The sequence below is a fragment of the Larus michahellis genome, chromosome 3 (genome assembly GCF_964199755.1).
Source record: "Larus michahellis chromosome 3, bLarMic1.1, whole genome shotgun sequence".
NCBI lineage: Eukaryota > Metazoa > Chordata > Aves > Charadriiformes > Laridae > Larus > Larus michahellis.
The window spans coordinates 41670008-41693977 of NC_133898.1; the positions used below are offsets into that span (position 1 = coordinate 41670008).

A 23970-nucleotide genomic window follows, 5' to 3' on the forward strand; every position below is an offset into this window, starting at 1 on the left:
ATTGCAATCTTGTTGACTTCTACTGTTTATCTGAAAGTTAAAAATGAACCGTTCACTGAAGATTTCATTTTTCCTTCTAACTTTAGGGATTTCATTTAGATAATTCTTTAGTTAATTTTAAAGATAACTAAAAAAAATAATAGTAAAAGTCTTCCCTAAGGCTGGTACCAGAATGAGAAATTATACCCATCTTCCTACCATGCCCTTAGTTGTTCAAAATCTGAACTCCAGACATTATATTGATATCAGAAAATGAAGAGAGATTCCACTTTACTGCACTACTGCAAAGCCACGTTTATTATGAGAGCACCAAGCATTCATTTTTGGTTTGCATGAAGGACAAGGGGGACCTGTATTAGCAGCAGCAGAGCCTGCAGGTGGAGGGAAGTGATGCTTCCCCTCTATTTAGTCCTTGAGAGCCCACAGCTGGAGTAGTGTCCAGCTTTGGGCTCCTCAGTAGCAGAGAGACACTAACACAGCACAGGCCACCAAGCTGGTCAGGGGCTGACCGGTGGCATACGAAGACAGGCTGAGGCCAGGGCTTGTTCGGCCTGTAGAAAGAAGGCTAGGGGAGCATCCTACTGCTGGCGTCCACTACCTAACTGGAGGGTACAAGGCCTGGCTCATCCTGGAGGTGCTCCAGGCTAGGATGAGAGGCAACGAATATGAGCATGAACATAGGAAATTACAACTCGATGTAAGTTGTTTTGTTCTTCCTTTTAAACCACGTGGGTGGTAAAACTACAACAGAGCTCTAGAGAGTTTATGAGATCTCCATCCTTCAAAATACACAAATCCTTCAAAAAATACTCAAAACTTAATTGAGACGAGGCCCTGAGATCCTGCTGTCACCAGACCTGCTTTGAGCAGGAGGTAGGACTAGAAAATCTCTAGTGGTCCTTTCCAACTTGAATGACTCCATGAATTTCACCTTCACGCAAAGTCAGGACATTTCTAGTAAAAGCAGCAATACCTTTGATGGATCCTAATCAGGGAACTGAAATCCAAACATAAACATCTCAGCTTCTGATGATTTTGCCAAGTACCAATTACCTTCCTTCTGCAATACAAGTACATGTTTGCCTAATACCATCTCTCTGAAATCTACTTAATGACTTAAAGAGTATCTTTTCATTCAAGAAGCAAAATTTCTTCCAGACAGTTATAACAGTAATTCTCTCTGAAGCGCTGTTTAGTGACAGTCACGACCACCTTTAATTGAACTCCCCACAATCCACTATTTAGTGACAGTCACAACCACATTTAATTTAACTTCCCTTGATTTGCAAGGGGAAATCATGCTTGACTAATCCGATAGCCTTCTACAATGGCATGACTGGATGGATAGATGAGGGGAGGGCACTGGATGTTGTCTACCTTGACTTCAGCAAGGCTTTCGACACAGGCTCCTCATAGGGAAGCTTAGGAAGAATGGACAGTGGGGTGGATAGAAAACTGGTTGAAAGACAGAGCTCAGAGGGCCATGATTAATGCCACAGTTTAGTTGGAGGTCAGTAACAAGTGGTGATCCCCAGGGGTCAGTACTGGGTCCAGTCCTCTTCAATATATTCATCAATGACCTGGATGAAGGGACAGAGTGCACCCTCAGCAAGTTTGCTGATGATACAAAACAGGAGAAGTGGCTGATACACCAGAAGGCTGTGCCGCCATACAGAGAGACCTGGACAGGCTGGAGAGTTGGGCAGAGAGAAACCTTATGAAATTCAATAAGGGCAAGTGTAGGGTGCTGCACCTGGGGAGGAATAACCCCATGCACCAGTACAGGTCGGGGGCTGACCTGCTGGAGAGCAGCTCTGTGGAAAATGACCTGGAGTCCTGGTGGACAACAGGATGACCATGAGCCAGCAATGTGCCCTTGGGGCCAAAAAGGCCAATGACATCCTGGGGTGCATCAAGAAGAGTGTAGTGTGGCAAGCAGATCTGCCCTGGTGAGGCCGCACCTGGAGTACTGTGTCCAGTTCTGGGCTCCCCAGTTCAAGAAGGACAGGGAACTGCTGGAGAGGGTGCAGCAGAGAGCTACCAAGATGATTAAGGAACTAGAACACCTCTCTTATGAAGAAAGACTGAGGGATTTGGGTCTCTTCAGTCTGGAAAAAAGACGACTGAGGGGGGATCTTATCAATGCTTATAAATACTTAAAGGGTGGGTGTCAGGAGGATGGGGCCAGGCTCTTTTCAGTGGTCCCCAGTGACAGGACAAGAGGTAAAGGGCACAAATGTGAACACAGGAAGTTCCATCTCTACATGAGAAAAGAATTCTTTACTTTGAGGGTGGCAGAGCCCTGGAACAGGCTGCCCAGAGAGGTGGCGGAGTCTCCATCTCTGGAGACATTCAAAACCCGTCTGGACGTGTTCCTGTGCAACCTGCTCTAGGTGAACCCGCTCTTGCAGGGGAGTTGGACTAGATCATCTCCAGAGGTCCTCTCCAACGCCCATCATTCTGTTTAACCAGTCTCAATTTTTGTCCTCCTTTAAGTTAATACATTACCCATGCTTCACCTCTCAGCAAGCTATTTTTATTATTATTATATGGAAAACACTTAAAACAAGCTTTTTGCTTTCCTTCATTTGGAATGCAATATTTTCACTCAAAACAGTGAATTTCAACATGGATTTCACCAATTCCACTAAGACTGTAAACTACTGCACAAGTACCTATCTTTTACAAGGAATTTAGGAGCACAGGCCCTAAAAATTCAAATGATTTTTACATTAAATAGACAATAAAAAAGTATGCTCCTGGAACCCACCAAAATACTATTGTGCATTTTATTTGTAAACACGTTAACTTTTCAAACACACAAAACTAACTACTATGCAGCACAATGAAGCCACCAGGTCTAAAAATAATCCTAAACTGAAATGTGAAGACTATGTAGTCATTACTGTAGAATGAGAAGTGCTTCACTGCTCAGTGCTACAACTCCCCAACCTCTTTCATATTCCCATCTTGTTCATGTGAACAAGTCTATAGTTTAACTAAAGACAGTCAGATAAAATAGATTAATTCCTTGTGCATATTATTTAAAGGGCTGGAACACGGAAACACATTTTCAGTGTACAGCACAGGGAAACTTTATATTCACCTATGAGCACCACTATGTATGTTCTTCCTACTTTTAGATCAACAGTATTGACCACAAAACCCCTGCTTTTCCACATAAATGGGAAAACAAATAAAATAATTGCAAATTCTGCCCACTGATATTTCCAATATATTTTAAAAATAATTAACTATAGAGTTTGGTTTTTATTGCTTTGTTGAGTGTTGTTTTTTTTCCATGAGGCACAACAAATGTCATATTGTGCTCAGCCACAAATCCAAAAAAATAACTCTGAAGTTTACACATTTAATTTACAATGTTTTTTAATCCCAGAGAGAACAACTCATATAAAACGTTAGTTCATTTAGATTCTGCAGTGATTGGTCTTGGGGTATTTGGAGAAAGTGTTAGCCATGCACAAAGAATAAGCTCAACAGAAGAGGATTCTAGAAAGCCCAACATCTCATCAGGAGCATGAAATGAAAACCTCTTCTGGGGGAGGAAGAGAAAAGGAGTCAAAACCATGTTCTACACATGGAGAAAGACCTCTAACATCAATAATAAAGAACACACCTGTGTTTGGGGAAAGCAAAATAGCTCCCTCTTCTGTAGTATTTTACAACACAAACTACCTCTAAAAGGATTAAGACATTCTGATCCTACAAAACCAGCACCAACCGACTTAAAGAAATACAGCATCAGTGCATTCAAGCATTTACTATAAAAATTAAGGAAAAAAAAAAGCGAACAGTAGTCTAACTTTTAACCTAATGCTTTACGTGATAAGAGGCTAAAAACTGGTCCTGAAGGGTGTGCTGCTCAACAGCCTTTCATTCGAGTCTGCATACTTGTTTGAATTTTGTCTGCTGTCCAAAAAAGTTAACTGCAGCCTACTAAGCAGCAGCATGTGTGTTTACTTAAGCTTCCTGTAAAAACATTCATATCATTCCAAGAGTGACTAAATGTTTTCCATCCTCATAGTTTGCATTCCAGCCTTCCCCGCCCCTCCAGTCCATTACATGAAAAATATCAGTCTCAAGTCCTGGGTAAGAGAATTTCCTTCCTGGGTTTGAAATATCTAATGCCTTGGAGGATTTTTTTTTTTCCCCAGCATTTAGCTATCTGTGTTAACTATCAGGGTCTAATAATTCAGCATCACATAACTATTTATAAAATGTATGCGAGGATTTCAGATGTGATAATTTTCTAATGTCACAAATAACTCCGAAAATATATTCACTAATACTTCCAAACACATAGTTCTGTTTGGCAGGCTTTTGTTTCAAATTTTATTCATACTATAATCCTGAAACTACTTAAATATGCATTTTTCCTCGAAAGTAACTACTGCAATCCAAGACTATTTTTATTATCGCAAACTGAAGATGTTTCCTACGAACCAAAGCTGCACGGGGGTTTTTCTTTTTTGCGCTGATGCAATCAAAATATTCACAAACTTTCCACTCCCGAGATGCAAAGTTAAAAACTTTTGTCTGTTGTAATCAATTCTTCCAGGTTTTGGTTTAAACAGATATGAATACCCTTCAAATATATTTTAATGCTGATGAGACTTTTCTGACAATTTTAGGTGGAGTGACACTAAGAAAAGCACCTTTATTAACACAGAATCAAGTTAGCCTGTCTACCAAGCAATGTCCAAACAGGTAAGAAGGCCATTCAGTTATCGTTACTAGGTGAAGATACAGCAAACAGTAAATTAGCGTGCATCTGAGGCAAACCTATGAATGCTATAGGCACTGAAAAGAATTAATTAGAGGATCCATGAGGCTCTCTATAAGTGAGACATCCTTAGTTGCATTGATATGTACTCATTAGGATTCTTTGGTTATTTATCCTTTCAGTAGTTTTCCATTGAACTTAATGATCAATCATTCAATCATTGAAAATTAGGAAAAGGTTATTTTATACTAGTATAGTCTTCCTCACTTTCCTAAACTCTGAGAGACTTTCACGGGCAGTAGATTTCATTATACCCTGGACTGTGTGGTTCAACGGCCTCAGCTGCCTTGTCTAAAACTCCTATACTAAATCATGATCTGGCAAACGTAAGCCCAATTCTCTACAGCATGGCGTTTGCATCCCTTAATTGACTTTGATGAAAAGGCTGGTTGAGAACTGCAGTGCTGCTGCCGAACAATAACTTATACTTCACGCTCTAAGGAGATCTCTGGGCCCAAACCCTGTGCCGGTGAACACTGCTCACTACCACTGACTTCATCCCAAATGAATCAAATTTCTTTTCACTGGACTCTGCCGCCTGTTTTTACTTAATGAAGTGCCGGACACGCTAAAGGAACTGAACTGAATTACATCTCAGCCAGAGTTTGGAGCCCTTTATTGATGAAAATGTTAATTTCTTTTTGTAAAGATAAAGTGTCAGCCATAATGACAGCAAAGTAATGCGGGCCTTATTCATGAAAATCCTCCGAGGGGATTTTGTTTAACACTTAATTTCTCATTCACAGCTTATGCTGGCACCCTGCCCCTTGTACCTGAGGGCTCTCACGCAGAAGGACGTACTGCGAGATAACCAATTACTGGGTATCAGCCGACTGGGTTGCAGCTTTCCCTGTGAATAGCCTGAGCCTCTGGGAGGTGCAAGGGAACAGAAGCAACCATAGACTTTCCTAGAGGGACATTTTTGGCACCAGTGCCAGTGCTGAGCACTTGTATTTATTATCTTCTTAAAAAAAATAATTAAAAAAACACAGGTATTTTCATACTATCCTATCCAATATTTACTTGGCGTGATTACCACTATTATTCCAATTTGCAGATGGCTGTCCACAGACGCAGATGGCCTGAGGGAAACATGGTTATTTCTATCACTGTAGCTTGTTTGGTGTTACTGATATGCTATTATATACATTGATACTAAATAATTATTTTAAGCTCCAGCATCCACAATTTTTGGAGGGTAAAAGTCATTAAAAAAGAATTGTTACTTAAACCACACCCGTTTTGTTTATAAAATAAACAATTATTAGCCCAACGGAGAAGCAGGCAGCTCTGTAAGCAGCAGTACCAACAGCAGCCTGATTGCCAATGGATCTGGTTACCTCCAACGGGACAGGTACACGGACCAGCTCCCGTGAAGAACCTCCAAGCCTAAATGTGAATGCATACCAAAATTTTGCAGTCCCTTATGGCACTTGAAAATCACTTTCTCCCCTCCACCTAGCTGCCTGTTTTCATTAAATCTGCAGAAATGGGTTCTCTTTGAGACTTCCTTGTGCTGCAAGAAGCCATCAGCTCTAAAACGGGGAGAGCAGAGACAGCCAGCGTGATTACCTAAGCCTTGGCTCTTAATGAAGACAGTCTATAAAACAAAGAAACAAAAACCAGACTAAATAGATAATAGATTAAACAAAGGCAAATCCCAAAGGACCAATATAATTACAGCAGCTATAGAAGCTATATAGAAGCATCCATCAGAATCTTAAAAGTAATTCTTTGTGTTGGATCCACAAAACGTGATAGGCTTGCTTTTCCCAGCTCCCCCCCAGTGAAAGGAGGTCCTGTCTTGAAAAGCTGAAGACTAAAGTGCTTGAGTTTGGGGCCAGGCCGATGAAGGAAGATTTTCCCCTCCACACTACACTGTCCCAGTGTTCCTCTGTCTCTAGCCTCACTCCTCATCGGTGGCCTTTGCTTTCTGCCTCCCTCCCAAATCAGACACACTCACCTTGAATTAGCCAGCTCCCTGCTCACATTTTGGGCTTTTATCTATACACTCCTCGCACCAGCACAATCAACAGCCATTGCTGCATCAGAAAACTGGCAAGAAGCGACCGGGGTGGACATACTGTAACAAGAGGTCTTGCCAAAAGGGCTTTGATCGCTTTGATGTTTACTTAAAGATCCCAGCAGCTATATGTTGGTGAGCCACAGCCACCACTTGCATAAACACTGAAAGCTACACATGAATTACTACTACTGCTTTCAGTTATGTATGCAATTTCCTGAGTGAATCTCCTTTTGCTGAGGCTGAAAATACAAACTGTGATGCCCTGAATGCATCAAAAAGACCATCTTGGTCACGACATGCCACAGCAGGAATGTTGTTTTCCTAACCCCTTTCTGCTTTCCTCTAGAACACATCTTCCCTCTTGTCCTATCTTTTTCTTTGCAACAACGTTTTAGGCACTTGAAGACTGATATCTTCTCATTCCAACTTCATAATTTTCTCTTTAAGCTAAACCAACCCTATTTATTCAGTCTGTCTTCCTAGGATATGTTCTGCAAATTTTGAACTGTGCTCATAGCTCTCCATCTGACTCTTTCCAACTTGCTTCCAGCTTTTTCAGAGGGACAATGTCCAGAAAAAGACTAAGGGCCTACTATGTCAGCTAGGGACATACCCATCCACAGGAAAGAGAGCAAAAAGGATTACTTCAGATATTGCAAACTGTACTCTTGATCGTAATTGCAGTGTGGTGTTTGCGTCCTCAAGGCTCCGATAATCCACATTCAACTTTTTCTTTGCCCTTAATCACCAGACTTCTTCCAGAGAACAGCTATTTAATAATTACCCTGGTTCAGGACTCATGAAGAATCTCCTCCAAGCACAGTGCACTGTATTTTTGCCTTGTTGAATTTGGTCAACATTTTTCTGCAAGCACTCTGCTTTAAAACAAATATATGAAGTCATACTCTGTTCTCCAAGATACTGGCTGCCCTTTTCAGCTTTGTTGTCTATAGAGAAAATAAATTTAGCTTCTATCTGAGCTACTGAAAACATCAGAGCTAGACCAAATACAGCTACTAGTAGATACCAACTACAGCGCAACTCAAGAAAGGCTGCCCACGGATTTGAAGACTAGATCCATATACAAGCCCATCATATTGGAGCGCTGCACCCATACATAACCCCTGCCCTCCACACACCTACTCCACGTTCCTGCCCCTTCCTCCCCATCAGCCTCCCTCAGGAGCTCCAGGGTAAAGCACCTCAAGCACCTCACTCACCCTCTCCCTTCCACCAGCAGCATCAGTAGACAAGATGCAAGTTCGAGAGGGGTGAGGGGAGCTGAGTAAGTTACACTCTTCTCCAAGTCCAGCAAACCCCAGAAAAGCATTCAGAAAGTTATACATTTCAAACCAATTTGTCTGTCCAACCAACACTGGAACGTGCATCCTGTGGGCTACAAACACGCATACAGGATATATGCTATGGATATGCATACAGCAGCATGTAAAGAAGCTTTAAAAAGGGTTTACTGTGGAAAACTGCTACAGATCAGTTGCGTACTGTAATATTAGATAACACAATTGCTACTGCTTGATCTCTAGTTTAGAAAGCTGTGAATAGCTACTTCTGTATATTTTCAGTCTCTACAATCCTTGCACTCCAGTTTTCTTCCTGTTGTAGTAAGAACACCAGGATTTTCTTCCTGGGGGAGTGGGAATGTTCTGTTCTGGTCTGAATTTGTGTTCAAAGGCTGAATACGTTTGTGTGCTGATATTTCAAGAACCTGTGCTCACAGATCTTCTACTGCACTATATTTGATTCTCTGACTGCAAAGTTTTTTGAAAATGTGATCCAAGAACAATTTTATCCTTATGTAGCTGCAGGAATGTAAAGTCATCTGCGGGAACAGATATTTCCTTTCACTGAAATTTATTATAAAACATCCAGGAAACAATTGAATTGGCAGGATTGTTGGTGCAGCAGCATTTAGATTGAAGACAGAGCAGGGAAAGTCAGAAGAGACTGCTACTAACCATTTACCCTGGATGAGCCGCAGATCCACAGGCAGCTTTGATTAGAATTTGACCATCAGTCTCATGTCTCACAAACCACTCTTATCCTTCAACACTCAAAATAAATGATAGAAACATATTTGACTAAATATTTTGTTTCATATACTAAAGAGATAATATCTGACAAACAAAGTAAATTCACAGAATTTAAGCTGGCCACGGCAAGCTGGATTTTTTTTTTTTTTTTTACACGTAAACAGAAGTCTGATGAGAAATAAATGCATACTTTAAAAATAGTGAAAAGCATATAAAGTCTCTGCCTTATTATCTTTGATCCAATGCCTATTTTCAAATTGAAATATGGGCTTGGATTGGTCCATCAGCAACTAAATTGACAAAAATAATAGAAAGTTTTCAGACTTCACTCTTCTTCCTCCTTTAGAGTTGAAGCATAATTAAGATTCTAGAAGAAAAATTAGTTTCCATCATTCTGCAGTAGTCCCCCCAAAAAAGTGAAGTAGCTAATGCAAAAAGTAAGAGTTATAGCTTAATTCAGAAATGTAACATACAAGTCATGTAAAAGCAGAAAAGCAAAGTATATTAGTGATGAATAATACAACTTCAGAATTACTATACACCATCATTTTAAACTCACCTATAAAAAAAACATGATTTCACTCTCGTATGTTCTCTATGGATTGAACATTTTACAGCATGAGTTGAGATGTGAGTGAGAACTGGAAGCTATTCACAAGAAAAGTATAAAATGAGGTGTTTATCCTTACAATCACTAGTAAACTACTATCTCAAAATCACATACTAGGTTTACATTAATTTTGCCCGTTTATTGAACATATCACTAAGTTACACTGCTTTCTCCCTCGAATCCCTTTCTCGAATAACTTGCACAGTAGAAAACACGATATGATATAATGTCAGTGATCCCAGAACTTAGCCCACACGATATATGGACTTTGGTTTTCTGTGCTGAACACTAGGAGATAAGAGATGCAGAAGGATGGGAAAAAAGGAGAACAGACTGGAGAGCACAAGAGCGTGTTTAAGCTGTTGGTGCAGCCTTAGTAACGTTTGAGCTTCCGTTCAGTCGACGCTTCTGCTCATAGGCTAAATGGCAAAATTAAGGTTAAGCTACAGATCGGGAGATTTAATGGGGCAGTATGAAGAAAAGCATCATACAGTTGATGCTGAAGGTTTTTAATTCCTCTTAGGAAAAACTGTGCCTGGAATGTATTTTATTGCTTGTAAATCTTCACTAAACATACTGCACTTTTTTTTTTTCATTAGTAACATGAAAATCAAGGGATTGATTTGTCAGACAACTTTCCAGTGAGGACTTTCTTCTCCCCTGATTCCACCACCCCTGCAGATCACTGATGACGCAGTGAATCATGGGAGCAGAATCTCATCAACAGAAACGACCCTTGGGGAAAACGAGTAAGAAGCTGATTAAAAAGGAGAAGGAGCACTGACCCATGCAATGCAGCCTACCTGGTTAAGGGAACAGAGATGTCAGCTGGCTGGACGATGACAGAAACAAAACAGCATTTCAGATAAGACCACGTTATCATTAAAAAATATAAAATCAAATTCAGGACAGTAAGATTTGCAGAGAAAGCAATGCTTTTAAGGCCTGTCTTCCCCCAGCGTACTTACTACCCCCGTTCAGTTCTACCACAAGATAAAACAGAGAACAAAGTGGCCCCTTGGCTAATGGGTTAGCAAGCAATGGCTGTACTGCAAAGAAGGTAGACAGTACTTTTTTCTACCCATGCCTCAGACTCCAACTAGAAATGCTATTAATCTCAGATTTAAGTCTCAAGACACACGATGCTATCTGACCTTGGACGTAGGCCATAAGTCTATGGTTAATGCACAAGTCCCTGCTGCCATCAGCTCAAACATTTAATTTTTGAAAAAATAAGTTAAAAATACACAGTACGGAGACAGCCAGCATCTAACATTATTATTTTTTCATGATGTTCTGGGACTTTCTTAATGCAAGCTTTCAAAGAAAAAATTTAACAGATCCAGAAAGACACAAAAGTCTCTGCAATTAACAAATTTCCAATGTGGTATTGATGTCTAATACAGGTAAATACTTTTATGCAGATTGCTGACCAAAAGGCTTAACAGCCTTGAGCTTGTTTGATGCCCTAAAACATAACTTCAAGAAGTTTGCTAGTACTCTTGATTTGTTAATTTCTCAGTGATTTTTTGATTTATTATTATTGCAAGATAAGTTGTTAAGCCTCAGATGCTGAAGCAATTTTTCATAAAGTCATCCAATGCTGCTTCTTGCAAACTATATTTTTTATACCTTGTGTTCTAGCATCTGAGCTCACTGCTGTATTTTAACTCACCAGATTTTTGATCCTTGAAATATTCCCAAATCTAAATTCCTGAAATTAAATAGTCTGGCATTACAGAGTATAATCATCTGTTTTCTTTGGTTTTGTTTGATGTGGGGGAGGGAAGGGAAGAAAGAAGAGAGAATTCAAGTGTGTTTTCAGGTATCCTCTGACCACTGGTACCTGGGCATGCTCAAATCCCCTCCTAGCATGAACTAAAACTACTTCGACTAATTGTTATCTCCATCATTTACGTAATTTCATTACCCCTTCATTGTTTTCTTGGCCATATGTATTATCAAATAAACACCAAGTCATATGTGATGCTTTTAAGCTTAAAATTTAGGAAGTTGTCCAAAATACTATTCGGTTATTACTCTCCTCCAGATGATACACTCAAAACCAGATGACTACAGTTAAGTGCACATCATACAACAGCTAACGTGACAAAATAACAAGTCAGAATATTTTCTGAGAAAATAATTAAGATGACACAAGAATCTCATTTAAATATTGATTCCACACTACCATGTCAGTCTTGATCTGTTTGACAATTTGTATCTCAAGTATAATTTAAGCCCCTCCTACCCCCCCAACATCAAGAAAAACAACTTCTATGGACTTTAGCAGCTGCTAGCTACTTCAGCTTCTAAGAGTATAAACATGTTATAGCACAGAATTACCTAACCTAGTCCAGATGAGCTAACTTGCATCCTGAAAGCACTGTAGAGGCATTAATGTGGTACATTAATGAAGGACCAGCTTGGCTATGTTGCGACCTTTAGTAATGAATGATGGAAGCCAACTCTCTGTCCTGTGTTTGCTTCCCACAGTTCATCATAATTATCTCAGCCTGATATAGATAAGCATTTAATCCAATTATCTCTCATCAGTCTTCTCCAACCTAAAACAGGAAAACATAGACATTTGTCTACCTTTCTCTCATTGCGGAAAAAACCCTCAGCATATTGAAAATACTTCCATCAACTTCTTTCTCCCTGTGCTACGTTCCCAAGCTTGCTCACATACGCACTAAATAACGAGGTGTATCAGCACATACTCTGCGATATCCGTCGTGAGTGGATCACTGGGGTTTAAAAGCAGTCAACCCGCTTCCTCATCGTAAAATTAATCCAGTGCAAGTAACAACTCACTACAATTCACCGGCAGCTTTTATATGTTATCAGAAACCTTCTTCATTCCTTGTGATGAGAATTTTGGAATGAAAGAGCACCTGTAAGAAATCTTTATGCTCCTTAGATTTACCCTAAAAAGCAAGTATCCCAGTGAACTTGGATGGATACTGCAACTCAAGAAGGGCCCCCGAGACACGGGCACTTACACAACATTCTTTTCATTCTATGGAGGTGGAACAGGAAATATGTAAGTGGTAGCTCACTGAGCACCCACAAGCGTTTGTACACTGTGAAGATAGCTCTGAAGACAGGTCTAGATTTACCATTTCTAAACTTAGCAATCTGATATTTTTCATGATGAACAACTACTCCATAAAAAGCAACTCTGACGATACATACACTTTATTTATTTATATATTATATATAATTTTTTTAAAACCTTTTTTTTAAAAACGTATCAGTTTGCAAGCCTTCACATTTCCATTGCCAGGCTGAACAAGCATTTACCCTATAGTTAAGTTAGAATTTCAGTCAGTTATACAAGATACATGTATTTCTACAAGGTAATGAAAAATGCATTTTAAACTCTAAAAATTAGTCTATCTCCCATAATTTTTTGTAAGTTTCACTGAAATAATCTTTTATTCATATGATAATTTCTTCCAATATCCAACTATATTGCACAAAGAGATTTTTAGTTGTAACTATATGAAACCGATTAATAAGAAACTAGGATTAATCCAATTATCAATAATACCAGCCAAGGAACATCTTGATCTTCTAACTTCTATTAATAAGCTTTAAGCATAACCAGGAGTAGAATTTAACAATGCTGATCCTATATGATCTCTTTTGGGCAAAAAGAGTATCGGGCATACAGGTGTGGCTAAACCATGCTTCCCCCCCACCCCCAACTAGTTTACTCAGTCACAGGCAATGCTGTACCAGCTACTTCAATCCTGCAAAATTTTCAAGTAAACCAGGACTTACCAAGTAAGAATCACAGAGTGGTTTGGGTTGGAAGGGACCTTAAAGATCACCTAGTTCCACCCCCCTGCCCTGGGCAGGGACACCTCCCACTAGACCAGGCTGCTCAAAGCCCCATCCAGCCTGGCCTTGAACACTTCCAGGGAAGGGGCATCCACAGCTTCCCTGGGCAACCTGTTCCAGTGCCTCACCACCCTCACAGTAAAGAATTTCTTCCTCATATCTAATCTAAGTCTCCCCTTTTTCAGTTTAAAACCATTACCCCTTGTCCTACTGCTACGCTCCCTGATAGAGTCCCTCCCCACCTCTCCTGTAGGCCCCCTTTAGGTACTGGAAGGGGCTATAAGGTCTCCCCAGAGCCTTCTCTTCTCCAGGCTGAACAACTCCAGCTCTCTCAGCCTGTCTTCATAGCAGAGGTGCTCCAGTCCTCGGATCATCTTTGTGGCCCTCCTCTGGACCCATTCCAACAGGTCCATGTCCTTCTTGTGCTGAGGACTCCAAAGAATCACGCATGACAGACCGAAGCACAATACCAGACATAGAGAGCTTACCTTCGCACACGGGGCAGCACTCCCCAGGGACTTTCACAGGATTCAGACAGCTCTGCCCGCAGGCTGTCGCGACACAGTGCGGATCTCCATTGATGCACTGGCAGAAAGTACAGTCATCCTCTCGCCAGCGGTCACCATGGGCTTGGATCTGACCATTGGCATAGCAGCCAGCAGGGTTATTTACTGGATAAACTGGGTCTGAAATGAGAGGAATTGCAAGTGAACGAGAAGTTTTTCTCTTCCCTTTTACGCTTAAACTTTATATACAAATAAAACTGCAATGTGCTATTTTACATTACCACAAAACGGTTAAGTGCAGCCACTATCAAACATTAAAAGAACCACATTGTGATATACAGTGATAAAATAAGACAGGTAACAACTTAGATATTTCAATATTGAAATTCACCGTTGAAAAAGTTAAGTCAACATATACTGAACATTCATAAATTCAGAAATTTTTAACTCTTTCAACTCAAATTTTGTATGCAACAAGCAGATCTAGAATGGAAAATATATTTACAAATGGCTGGGTTATGTTTTTTAGGAGGCTTAATTTTTTGATTTTCTGATTTTGTTCTTCAAAACAAAATAGATCTTAGATCTATTGATTCAATTTTTGTACCAGCCTAAGAAATTCTGAGGGGAACTGAAAACACCTCCATGAACTGCTGGAATGACTCCTGTCAGCATCGCTCCACTATTTTATAGATGCAACCTCTGGCATGTTTCCTGCTGGAACAAGGAGTCTGCCTTAAGCTACATCTCATCACAGTTTTGGAGATATACTAGTTTTCCTTGACAGATTATCTGGCTCAGTTTTCTATTTCATTTCAGTTGGAGCTTTTTCCCCCTAAAAGCTACAAGGCCCATTTATCTGCTGGCAATTAAATTAAGACTCAGGTATTTAAGTAACAGAACTTCGGGGGATGTACTTTACATAAGATTTCTCCTCGTGTTTCATGCAAATAAATAAATGCGACTCCGTAAATGTTAATTCATGACTTGAAATAAAAGCAGCTTTTACTCTTCAGAAAGAACATGTTTTAATCTTAAGAAATGTGACAAGCGACACTGATATTAATAGTAAAAATATATGCATTACATGAATGTGTGCAACTTATCATGGTGACTAATAAAAAAAATAACTGTTAGACTCAAAAATTAAATATCTGAGAATGTACAGTAATCACATCAAGTTTTCAAAGCAAGGAATAATACAAATTCATATTAAAGCAAATTCAATATATTGAAAATACTAAATACAACTAAAAGCATTGTTTTTAGCAGGCATCAGATAGCAGACATCATAAACACAAGTCATTTACCCATTAATCAATTTTCAGAAAGTGTTAGGTTGAAGTATTTGGGAGAAAAGAGATGTCCTATCAAAAGGAAAAAAAAAAAAGGCTCAATGAAACTTGGAGAATATTTCTCTAAAGTTTCATCAACCCCCTTTGGAAGGAAGGCAATCGATGTTAAGTGAAGGTAAAGCCAGTAGCCGTGCTAATAGCTGTTTGTCTTATTTTAAGACATTTTATCATTTTATGACAGCATCAAACTCTGGACGCTTGGCGCAAAATTGCACACTTCCTTCTACCTCTACTTGGCATTCACTCCCATCCTGAATTCTAGTGACAGTCCCAATTTTAGAAAAATGGGTTAAGTCAACATAAAAAACAGGTGTTTGGGAAAATAAGACATTTAAAAATTAAGATGTTTCCCCATCTCTTAACTTTGCACCTCTTATGTTTTAGGATTACCTTCCATCTGTAATTAACCATCTTGACCTAGCTAAAAATCAAATCATAGACAAACAAATGAAGTGAGTTTTATCATTCAACTCACGTATGGGATTCTGATTGACACAGGAATATAGAGAAAGCACAGAAAAGCCATACAAGACTCGTGTTATTTGCAATAGTCTTTTATGTGAGTCAAAGCACAAAGTTCCCTTAAAAGGTCAGTAGTATTTAAAGCTACAAATTGAGCCCAGCAAATTATGTTTCCTGATGCTGAGGAATCCTACAGGACTTTGAGAAAGAATTCCTCCTGGAGCTAAGGGAAGAAGGGCTTGTGCCTGTACTACACAATACACAGAAAATTTACCATTTGCCATTTTAAAATTATTGCAAAAAAAGAAAGCACTATATTTCTTTATATTTCTAGCATCAAGAAAACATTAGCAGGAAAAAAATAACCACCTTGAAAACCAGCCATAAAATAATCAAAGAAAGAGAATAGATCAAAAAAAATGCTACCTCTTCACCAACTAGAAAAGCACGAAAAGACAGTCTGTTAACTACACATTCTGCCCATTTAAGAGACTTACCTCGTCAATTTAGGTGTCACTTAACATAACCCAAGTTATTTAGAGAGGGATCAAAGCTTTCTTTTTTCTTTTTAAATGTTTAAAGGAACCAGGAAAATAAACAACATATATTTTGCTATCCAATCATTCAGAAGTGAGAAATCAGACTTTCTTGATCATAGAGCCATAGAATAGTTTGGGTTGGGAAGGGACCTTTAAAGGTCATCTAAGTGCAACCCCCCAGCAATGAGCAGGGACATCTTCAACTAGATGAGGTTGCTCAGAGCCCCATCCAACCTGACCTTGGATGTTTCCAGGGAGGGGGCACCTACCACCTCTCTTGGCAACCCGTGCCAGTGTTTCACCACCCTCATTGTAAAAAATTTCTTCCTTATGTCTAGTCTAAATTTACTCTCTCTTAGTTTAAAACCATTGGTCCTTGTCCTATCACAACAGGCCCTGCTAAAAAGTTTGTTCCCATCTTTCTTATAAGCCCCCTTTAAGTACTGGAAGGCCACAATAAGGTCTCCCCGGAGCCTTCTCTTCTTCAGGCTGAACAACCCCAACTCTCTCAGCCTGTCCTCACAGCAGAGGTGCTCCAGCCCTCTGAGCATTTTTGTGGCCTCCTCTGGACGCGCTCCAACAGGTCCGTATCTTTTCTGTGCTGAGTGCTCCAGAGCTGGACACAGTACTCCAGGTGGGGTCTCACAAGAGCAGAGTAAAGAGAGAGAATCACTTCCCTCGACCTGCTTGCATGATTTAGTGCTACAAACCCTATCAGAAAAGCATGCAACAGAAAACAAGCCAATCAAACAGTGCCAGATGATTTGTTAAAGGAGCCTGTAACTTGGTATCTCAGTCAGCTGAGCAGAAATTAAATCACAGCCATTACTTGGAAAAAAAAAAAAGATTGCACTCAATTATAAGTCATTATCCATTATATTATAGCTACTAAGGACCTGTCTTAAGAAGACAGTTCAACTGCAGGCCTAATACACGCCAACTCATGAAACTCAAAGTGAAATGTTAACAGGTTTTCTTGATAGTCTGATTCAAAGGTTGCAAAACCAGAAAATTAATCTTTTAACACTGTATGATGATATGGCAGAAAAATGTATTGATAAATCATAACATAGGTGAGTATTTAAATCACCAAAGAGGATGAAGGACATACCTAGAACTGTTAGTCCAATATAGAAAATCAGCATCCACATGACATAGTTGATCTAGAGAGCCCAGCTAGAGCAGATATATAGATACACTGTCTGTGTATCTATATACATTGTCATAATGATTTCATAATGCCAAATCTCAGAATACTTACATATGTGAAAAACAGTAATTATAGAAAAACCCAACGGATTTCACATATTTATATAAAGTCAGCAGCTCATACAACATTTCTTCAGGAGTGGATCTGCACTTTCTCAGGAAGGTTTTCACCACATCAGACATGTCTTCTCTAAACTTTTTCAGTCTGTCATTAAGTGATAGTATAGCACTGAATCTTTTTTTTTTTCCCCCTACAGCTTGAAGGCTCTTAAATGTATAGGCACAACTGTACCAGGAACGATCAGGAAGTCCAGCATCCTGTTTCCAGCTGTATTCAATAGTGAATGCCTAGACCAGATCTTAAACTCATGCCAAACACAGACTGGTATCTCTTCCGAATACTTAAGCCTACAGCATTTGTATTTCAACTTCTCTACATGTGAACACCAGGTATCAACCTATCTGATATGAACTGATACACTAAAATATATAAAAATACAAATACTTTTTAAGGAATTACTTCCTAGTTTCTACCTTACCCACACTGATATTTCATTATCCAGATTTTGTTTTTTTTACATCTCTGAAGAAGCTTTCAATAGTTTGTAACAAAACATGCTGCCAAAACATTATTTTTCTCTAGATCCTGTGCTGATTGAGAAGGTCCAACTCTTACAGCTGCCTCTTTTAGACTCATTTTTACAAGGTTTTTACTTTCATAATTCTCTGTTTGGAATGAAGCACAACTATAGCGGATCTTTTGGCTTATTTGCTCCTGCAAGGAACTACAGGAATACTGAAACTAAGTACACTACGAAGTGTCTGAAAGTGACAGTAATAATTATGTTCCTCCCCTCTTAGGGGAGTTGAGATTTCCAGCTTATTGAGAAGTCATTCCTAAGTTCACAGTTAAGTACAGGGACCAGGAGCGCCTCACAGGCCATGGCCTATGTTGTGGCCATAAACTGAGCCCTACTGGGGCAAGACCCAAGCATAGAGCGGCAGCCCCACCACCCTCCACTGAAATCCTGGATGTATTCTGGCAGAAGACGCATCAAATATTTTCTAGTGTAAGCAAGAGGGTCAATGTGGAATTTACCAACGAACCCTTCTTAGGAGAGCTGCAGGCTTAACAAGCAGAGGAGAACGCTGTCGACAGGGCAAAAGAGAAGAGAAAAACACTGAAGTCTGCCTCATTTCTTTGCTATAATTGTAGAGAAGAGATGTACGCATTGCTCTAGCTGAACAGAACAAGACTGGAAGAAGCAGGCTGCAAAGCAATGGAAACCTGTCTTAGGGCCACCACTGCTGCTTTGGAGAAGCCTGTCTAAATACCTGATGCAGAAATTAGGAACAGCTTCTTGTGTCCTTTGGGAAGGAGAACCCCAAAAAGTACTGCACACTTGACCACGTCTAAGGAAGTTCTGGTGCAGAAGGCAAAGGAAACCCAAAGAGCTCTATATGAAAAGGGCAGAGTGTCAACGTCAGAGAAGCACTGCAAAGAACAAGACAGCACACTCAGAGCAAAAATGTAGAAATAAACTGAATTAAAGAGGAATCTGTAAACTTCAGAAGAAAAAAAAAATAAAGCACTTGTTTGCTCACTTGCATTGACAAGGCAAATGAAAGAGCTATGGAATTTATAAGCAAACAGGATTAAAAAGATACTGTACCTTCACACACTGGGCAGCACTCTCCTTCTGGCACGTAGTACCTGTCACAGTGTAGCTCACCACATTGGGCAGAGAAACAAATGGAGACTCCACCTTGGCATCGACAAAAACGACAAGCATCCATTCGAAACATGTCTCCATCATAATATTCCATGCTGTTAAATATGCAAGTTGGCTTCACTTCTGAAAGAAGGAGAAAAAAATAAATTAATAATGTATTTTATAGATATTGATAAATGGAAAATAGTTAAACTCATGTTGCTACTGACAAAAACAGATATAAAAGAGACAGTTGATTTTTCTTTCATTTTTTAAACTCGAATACAGTTTTCTTTTTTAGAACATGGTATATTTTATTGTCTTTCAACAATGGAAAAAATAAAACGCTATTCAAAATTACTTTCAGAACAATTATTTACAATTGAAAGTCTCCGTTTTAAAATTAAAATACTGAAGAATAAAGGCATCTGTATGTCTTCATAGGTGTTAAATATTTCTCATTTTGCATGAGCCAGAAGCTACTTGAAATTTCAAATGAAGAAACAGATTTTTCTATTTTAAGATGACAGTTTCTGATGTCTCCTAAGTGTAATGTTCCTTTCTGCAGGAGTCTATACAGGTGGATAAATTGCACCAAAGCTGTCCAATCCATAGCGACATGTTAAAAATAACCCCAAACAAACATATTTTGTGACTGCATGATCTGCTGTGCAGAATTGAATACTTCTCAGTTCAAGCAACCTGGAGCTGTACTAGTCAGCTCACATCTACACATCCCTCCTCCCCTGCCCCCCGAAAATAACCTCAATTGTAATAAGTATTTTTGTGATCACTTTAGTGTTTCAAAAACACAAAAAGACTATTTCTTGTATGCCTCCATCTACAGCACAGCCCTAACATATAATTAAATCCAAACTTCGTGGGAAACTAAAAGTCTCTGAAAATTCTTAAGTATTTTGAGAAGGGCACTGCCTATTTACTTTGTTAAAATTAAAAAAAACCCAAACATGCTAATTAAAACAACAGAACAGTTTGCAGATTTAACCACCTGTTTATTATTATTATTTTTTTTTTTTTTTAATACCAAAGAGGTTTAGTTCCAGATTATGAAGCAGATCCACACATCATGAATACATCATAAGGTGTCCTTAGGGCTTTTGACCTTGCAGTTACCCCACACATAGCAACCTTCCTCTGCTTCCACCACCTATTGCCAGCAGAGCGTAATCTATTCAATCAGCTTAACTGACACACACAGAACACCTACCCCATCCTCTTACTTTTGGGGGCTAAAAACTTTTCATCTGAGTTACTCTTGACAACGATACAGGTTTTCTTTAAAAATCTAGAGCATTTCAGGGACTCTAGTATTTCTTTTCCCAAACGCTTATATTGAACTCCATCCAGCCTTGAGTCATTTAATACGACTGTAAAGCATTAGAGCTGAAACTTGGAAGTATCCTGAGCAATGTTTGATTTTTATATGCCTGTTCTGTCTTCAAGGCATAATGTAGAAAGCAGCATTAAAAAAAAAAAAAAAAGAGTAAGAGGAGGAAATACCACTGTGTCCGGGAAAACAGCTATGACCTCATTAGAAAGCAATTCACATAAACAAACACTTGAGAAATATTTCAAGTTTATGTAGCTCAAGCTGTTAGTTTAAAAATCTTCTCAAAAAGGAAAAAATGCCAGCACAATTCTAAAGGCCTTTAATCCATTTGCTTCTGACTTTACTGCTTTGATTGCAGCTTTCCAGATTTTTACTGATTTTTTTTTTCTCCTCCTCAAACAGTAGATCTGAATTCCTGCCTAGTTAGAAGTAGAAACATCATCTTCCATGAATTATCATTCATTTTCAAAATGTCCAAACAAGACCAAGCAAGTAACTGTAAATCCTGAAAGGAAGTGGTATGTTTTATTCCTACATTGAAAACGACCATAGAATTTCACTGTATGTGTATTTTTACCATTCAAATTTATGGGAGTGTATACATTCATACTAAACTATTGACCTAAGCCTATACATCGAGCTATGAGACAAGGGTTACTTTTGTTAGAACCATATGTAAGACTGCAGTCTTAAGACTCAGTCAAGCCAAAACAAGCACTAAACAAAGAACTCTAGCTTTAGACACTCATAAAGTGGAAGCCTAATGAAAGACTGAGCACCACACCATGGAACTGTAATGATGCATTTCTTCCACCACGATATGCTGGAAGATTCAGTTCTCTCTCTTTTTTTTTTTTTTTTTTTTAAAGAAAAGTGCTAATTTTATTGCCTTACTGATCTACTTTATGGCAGCCACAAAGGAATCAAAGAACATAAAGCTAATATTAAATAAATGCATCTTTGCCTAAAGGCCGGTAATCGTGAATTAATTATTCTACCAATGAGGAGAATACTACAGGTACAATTCTCCAACTACCAAAGCTTCTCTGCATGACAAAGTAATTTAAATTGACTGAACTTCATAGCACAAAGCACTCAAACACTTCCAAAACCCCAAATGCCTTTTCTGATGTAGACTACCACAACGAAACAGTGGGCACGAGACAGACACTCAGGCCGTGGATTCGGGAACATGAATTCAGTGTCTGCCAGCCATCAGATAACCCAGTAATACGAGACTGATCCAGACCCGGCACAGACATACATCTGCCCATCTGCGAAATGAGCCAGGGCAGAGCGGACGGTACCCAGAACACCACCGAGTTTATACCAGCTGTGGAAAGCCAGGTCACATCTCTGCTCCCATATAATCTAAAGCATGACTAAGAGACTGGACTTGATTTGGCATTAACGTTCCTGCCACAGAGTTAAATGCTCTGGTACAAGTTTAGCTCTACAGACCTCACAGCCACAGCCTTTTTGTTCTGGGAGCGAGAGCCCTAAAAGTCAGCATTGCAGCGAGCCACACAGCCTCACACTACACAGACACAAACCATGATTATTTCTCAAGACCTTATCTCCAATCTGAACTGAGAACAGACACAATCCGTTTTACCAAATCAGTCTTCTAAGGTATTTTACCTTACAGTTTTAAATCTGATAAAATACAGTTCTATTGGCTGAACTAGCCCAAATTAAAACGTCTGTTACTGAGATTTCTGTAGTTTCCCAATACTTGTGGTTTTCTTTGATTAGAGTGACAAAACAGCTCAGAAAAACATGCACGTTTGGCACTCCATCCCTTGCGAGGCAGCAATTCTGCACACAGTTATGTCGAGCGCATGAGATGCTTCAGGCATCAGCTGTCTGTAGGCAAGTTTGGGCAATTTCTTTTGTAGTATCAGAAATTCCAGTCCTTCTGAAGCGGAAGCAAGATTCAAAACAATTTTCTGTTGTTTAAAAGGATTAAAAGGTTTGTGATTCCAGCACTTTGGATGTTCCTTCAGCATACAGAAATATTTGTACCAGACTCTGGAAGGAACTGCAGCAAGCGCTGTGAACTTTCGATTAAATGAAAGGGAAGGAAACTGATAAACTTGAATCTTGAGTCCGTACAAACAAAATACTGAAAAGCTTTCCGTTTTTCAAAAGCTGCACTGATAGGGAGTTGAAGAAAAGAGAAGGATAAATTTCATTGGAATTAGCCCATAACAATGTTAAAGGACAACACACTGTATGCTTTTGTTTCCTTGCAAATGTATAAACACAAGCTAGGTAGGAAGAAAAATAAAATTTGCGTTCTTATTCAGGTTGTACTGCTTAGTGCAGTGTATTCTCTATCAACATAATTCCAGAAAATTTCTGAAAGTCCTTTGGTCCTGCGTCTTCTAAAAAGGTCATCCAGAAACAGAGAAATCAGAATTAAAATAAACTTGCAACTATTATTTGAAAATCAATGCAATTATTTATGCATTAAGGACAGCTTAAAGGAAAGAAACATTACTTTGTGGCACCTGCAGTCTGTAAAAGACATTAAAAGATACGTAGGATTCTGAGGAAAATCAAATTCAGCAATTCACCTTTAAAACAAAATGGAAACAATCAAATTTTTGTAGTAAGGTTTCTAGCAGAGAAAGTCCATATCATCACATTAGAAACCAGTTTTATGTCCAGCTGGCACAACCTGTACACATTGCTTTCCACAACAGTCCTAACATCTTCTGTCCACCTCAGCAGCAGGTCCCATTCCAGTAATCGTTAGGCAGCTTCAGAAGACAGCTCTTGTGTAGGTTGATATACATATAATCTTTTTTACACACAGTAGACAAGACTGTGAGGTGTTCCCCATAGAGGCAGAAGACTCATTTCCAAGTCACCATATCGGGTGGAGGCTGCGTCATGGAAAAGAGCAGGGAAAGATCCCCCAATAGAATCAGGTCTACCTGATACATCCCTGGCTTAATCTTGTCTTTAAAACCACCATATATATGGATATATGACATACCATCAGTTCCACAGAATCTATCTAGCATCTTGCTTTTCATTAACTGATATGAATAAAGAAGTGAGCTAGACTTTGTCCTTATGTTATTTAAAAACTCAGTCTCTACTACCCATTGATCAACCCTCCCGCTCATAGTGAGCCACTGCAAAAGCTTTGAGTTTGGTTTCACATCCATCTGTGGTCCTGACAATTGCTACCCCTCCTCTTTTATGTATTTACATTTTATTTATTTCTATTTCATTTATAGGAATTTTGGGCTGACTGGCCTTCACTTTTCTGCATTTTCCTTTTCCCTCCTGTTTTAAATGTAACCAGTAACAACTTGTATTGTTTCAGATACATTTCCCAATTTGAGGATCTAAACCATTTGACTTGGTTTGGCAGACTGACCTGTTTTTTCACTGTACCAGACCAAATTCTCATGGTGCAGTTGCTGGTGATTAGCCATGATTTTCAAATACTGTTCAAACATTCTGACTGAAAGTAAAACCA

At 39.2% G+C, this 23970-nt stretch overlaps 1 protein-coding gene across 1 annotated transcript in view; it reads right to left on the minus strand.

Moving 5' to 3' along the window:
* Window positions 1-23970, minus strand: part of CRIM1 (cysteine rich transmembrane BMP regulator 1) — a 192598-nt gene that overhangs the window by 47834 nt on the left and 120794 nt on the right. Inside the window, exons 6-7 of the mRNA XM_074579919.1 lie at window positions 19085-19267; window positions 13829-14026 (exon numbers count right to left, since the gene is read on the minus strand). Of these exons, the coding sequence (XP_074436020.1) occupies window positions 13829-14026; window positions 19085-19267 (381 nt within the window). The remainder of the gene's footprint in view (window positions 1-13828; window positions 14027-19084; window positions 19268-23970) is intronic.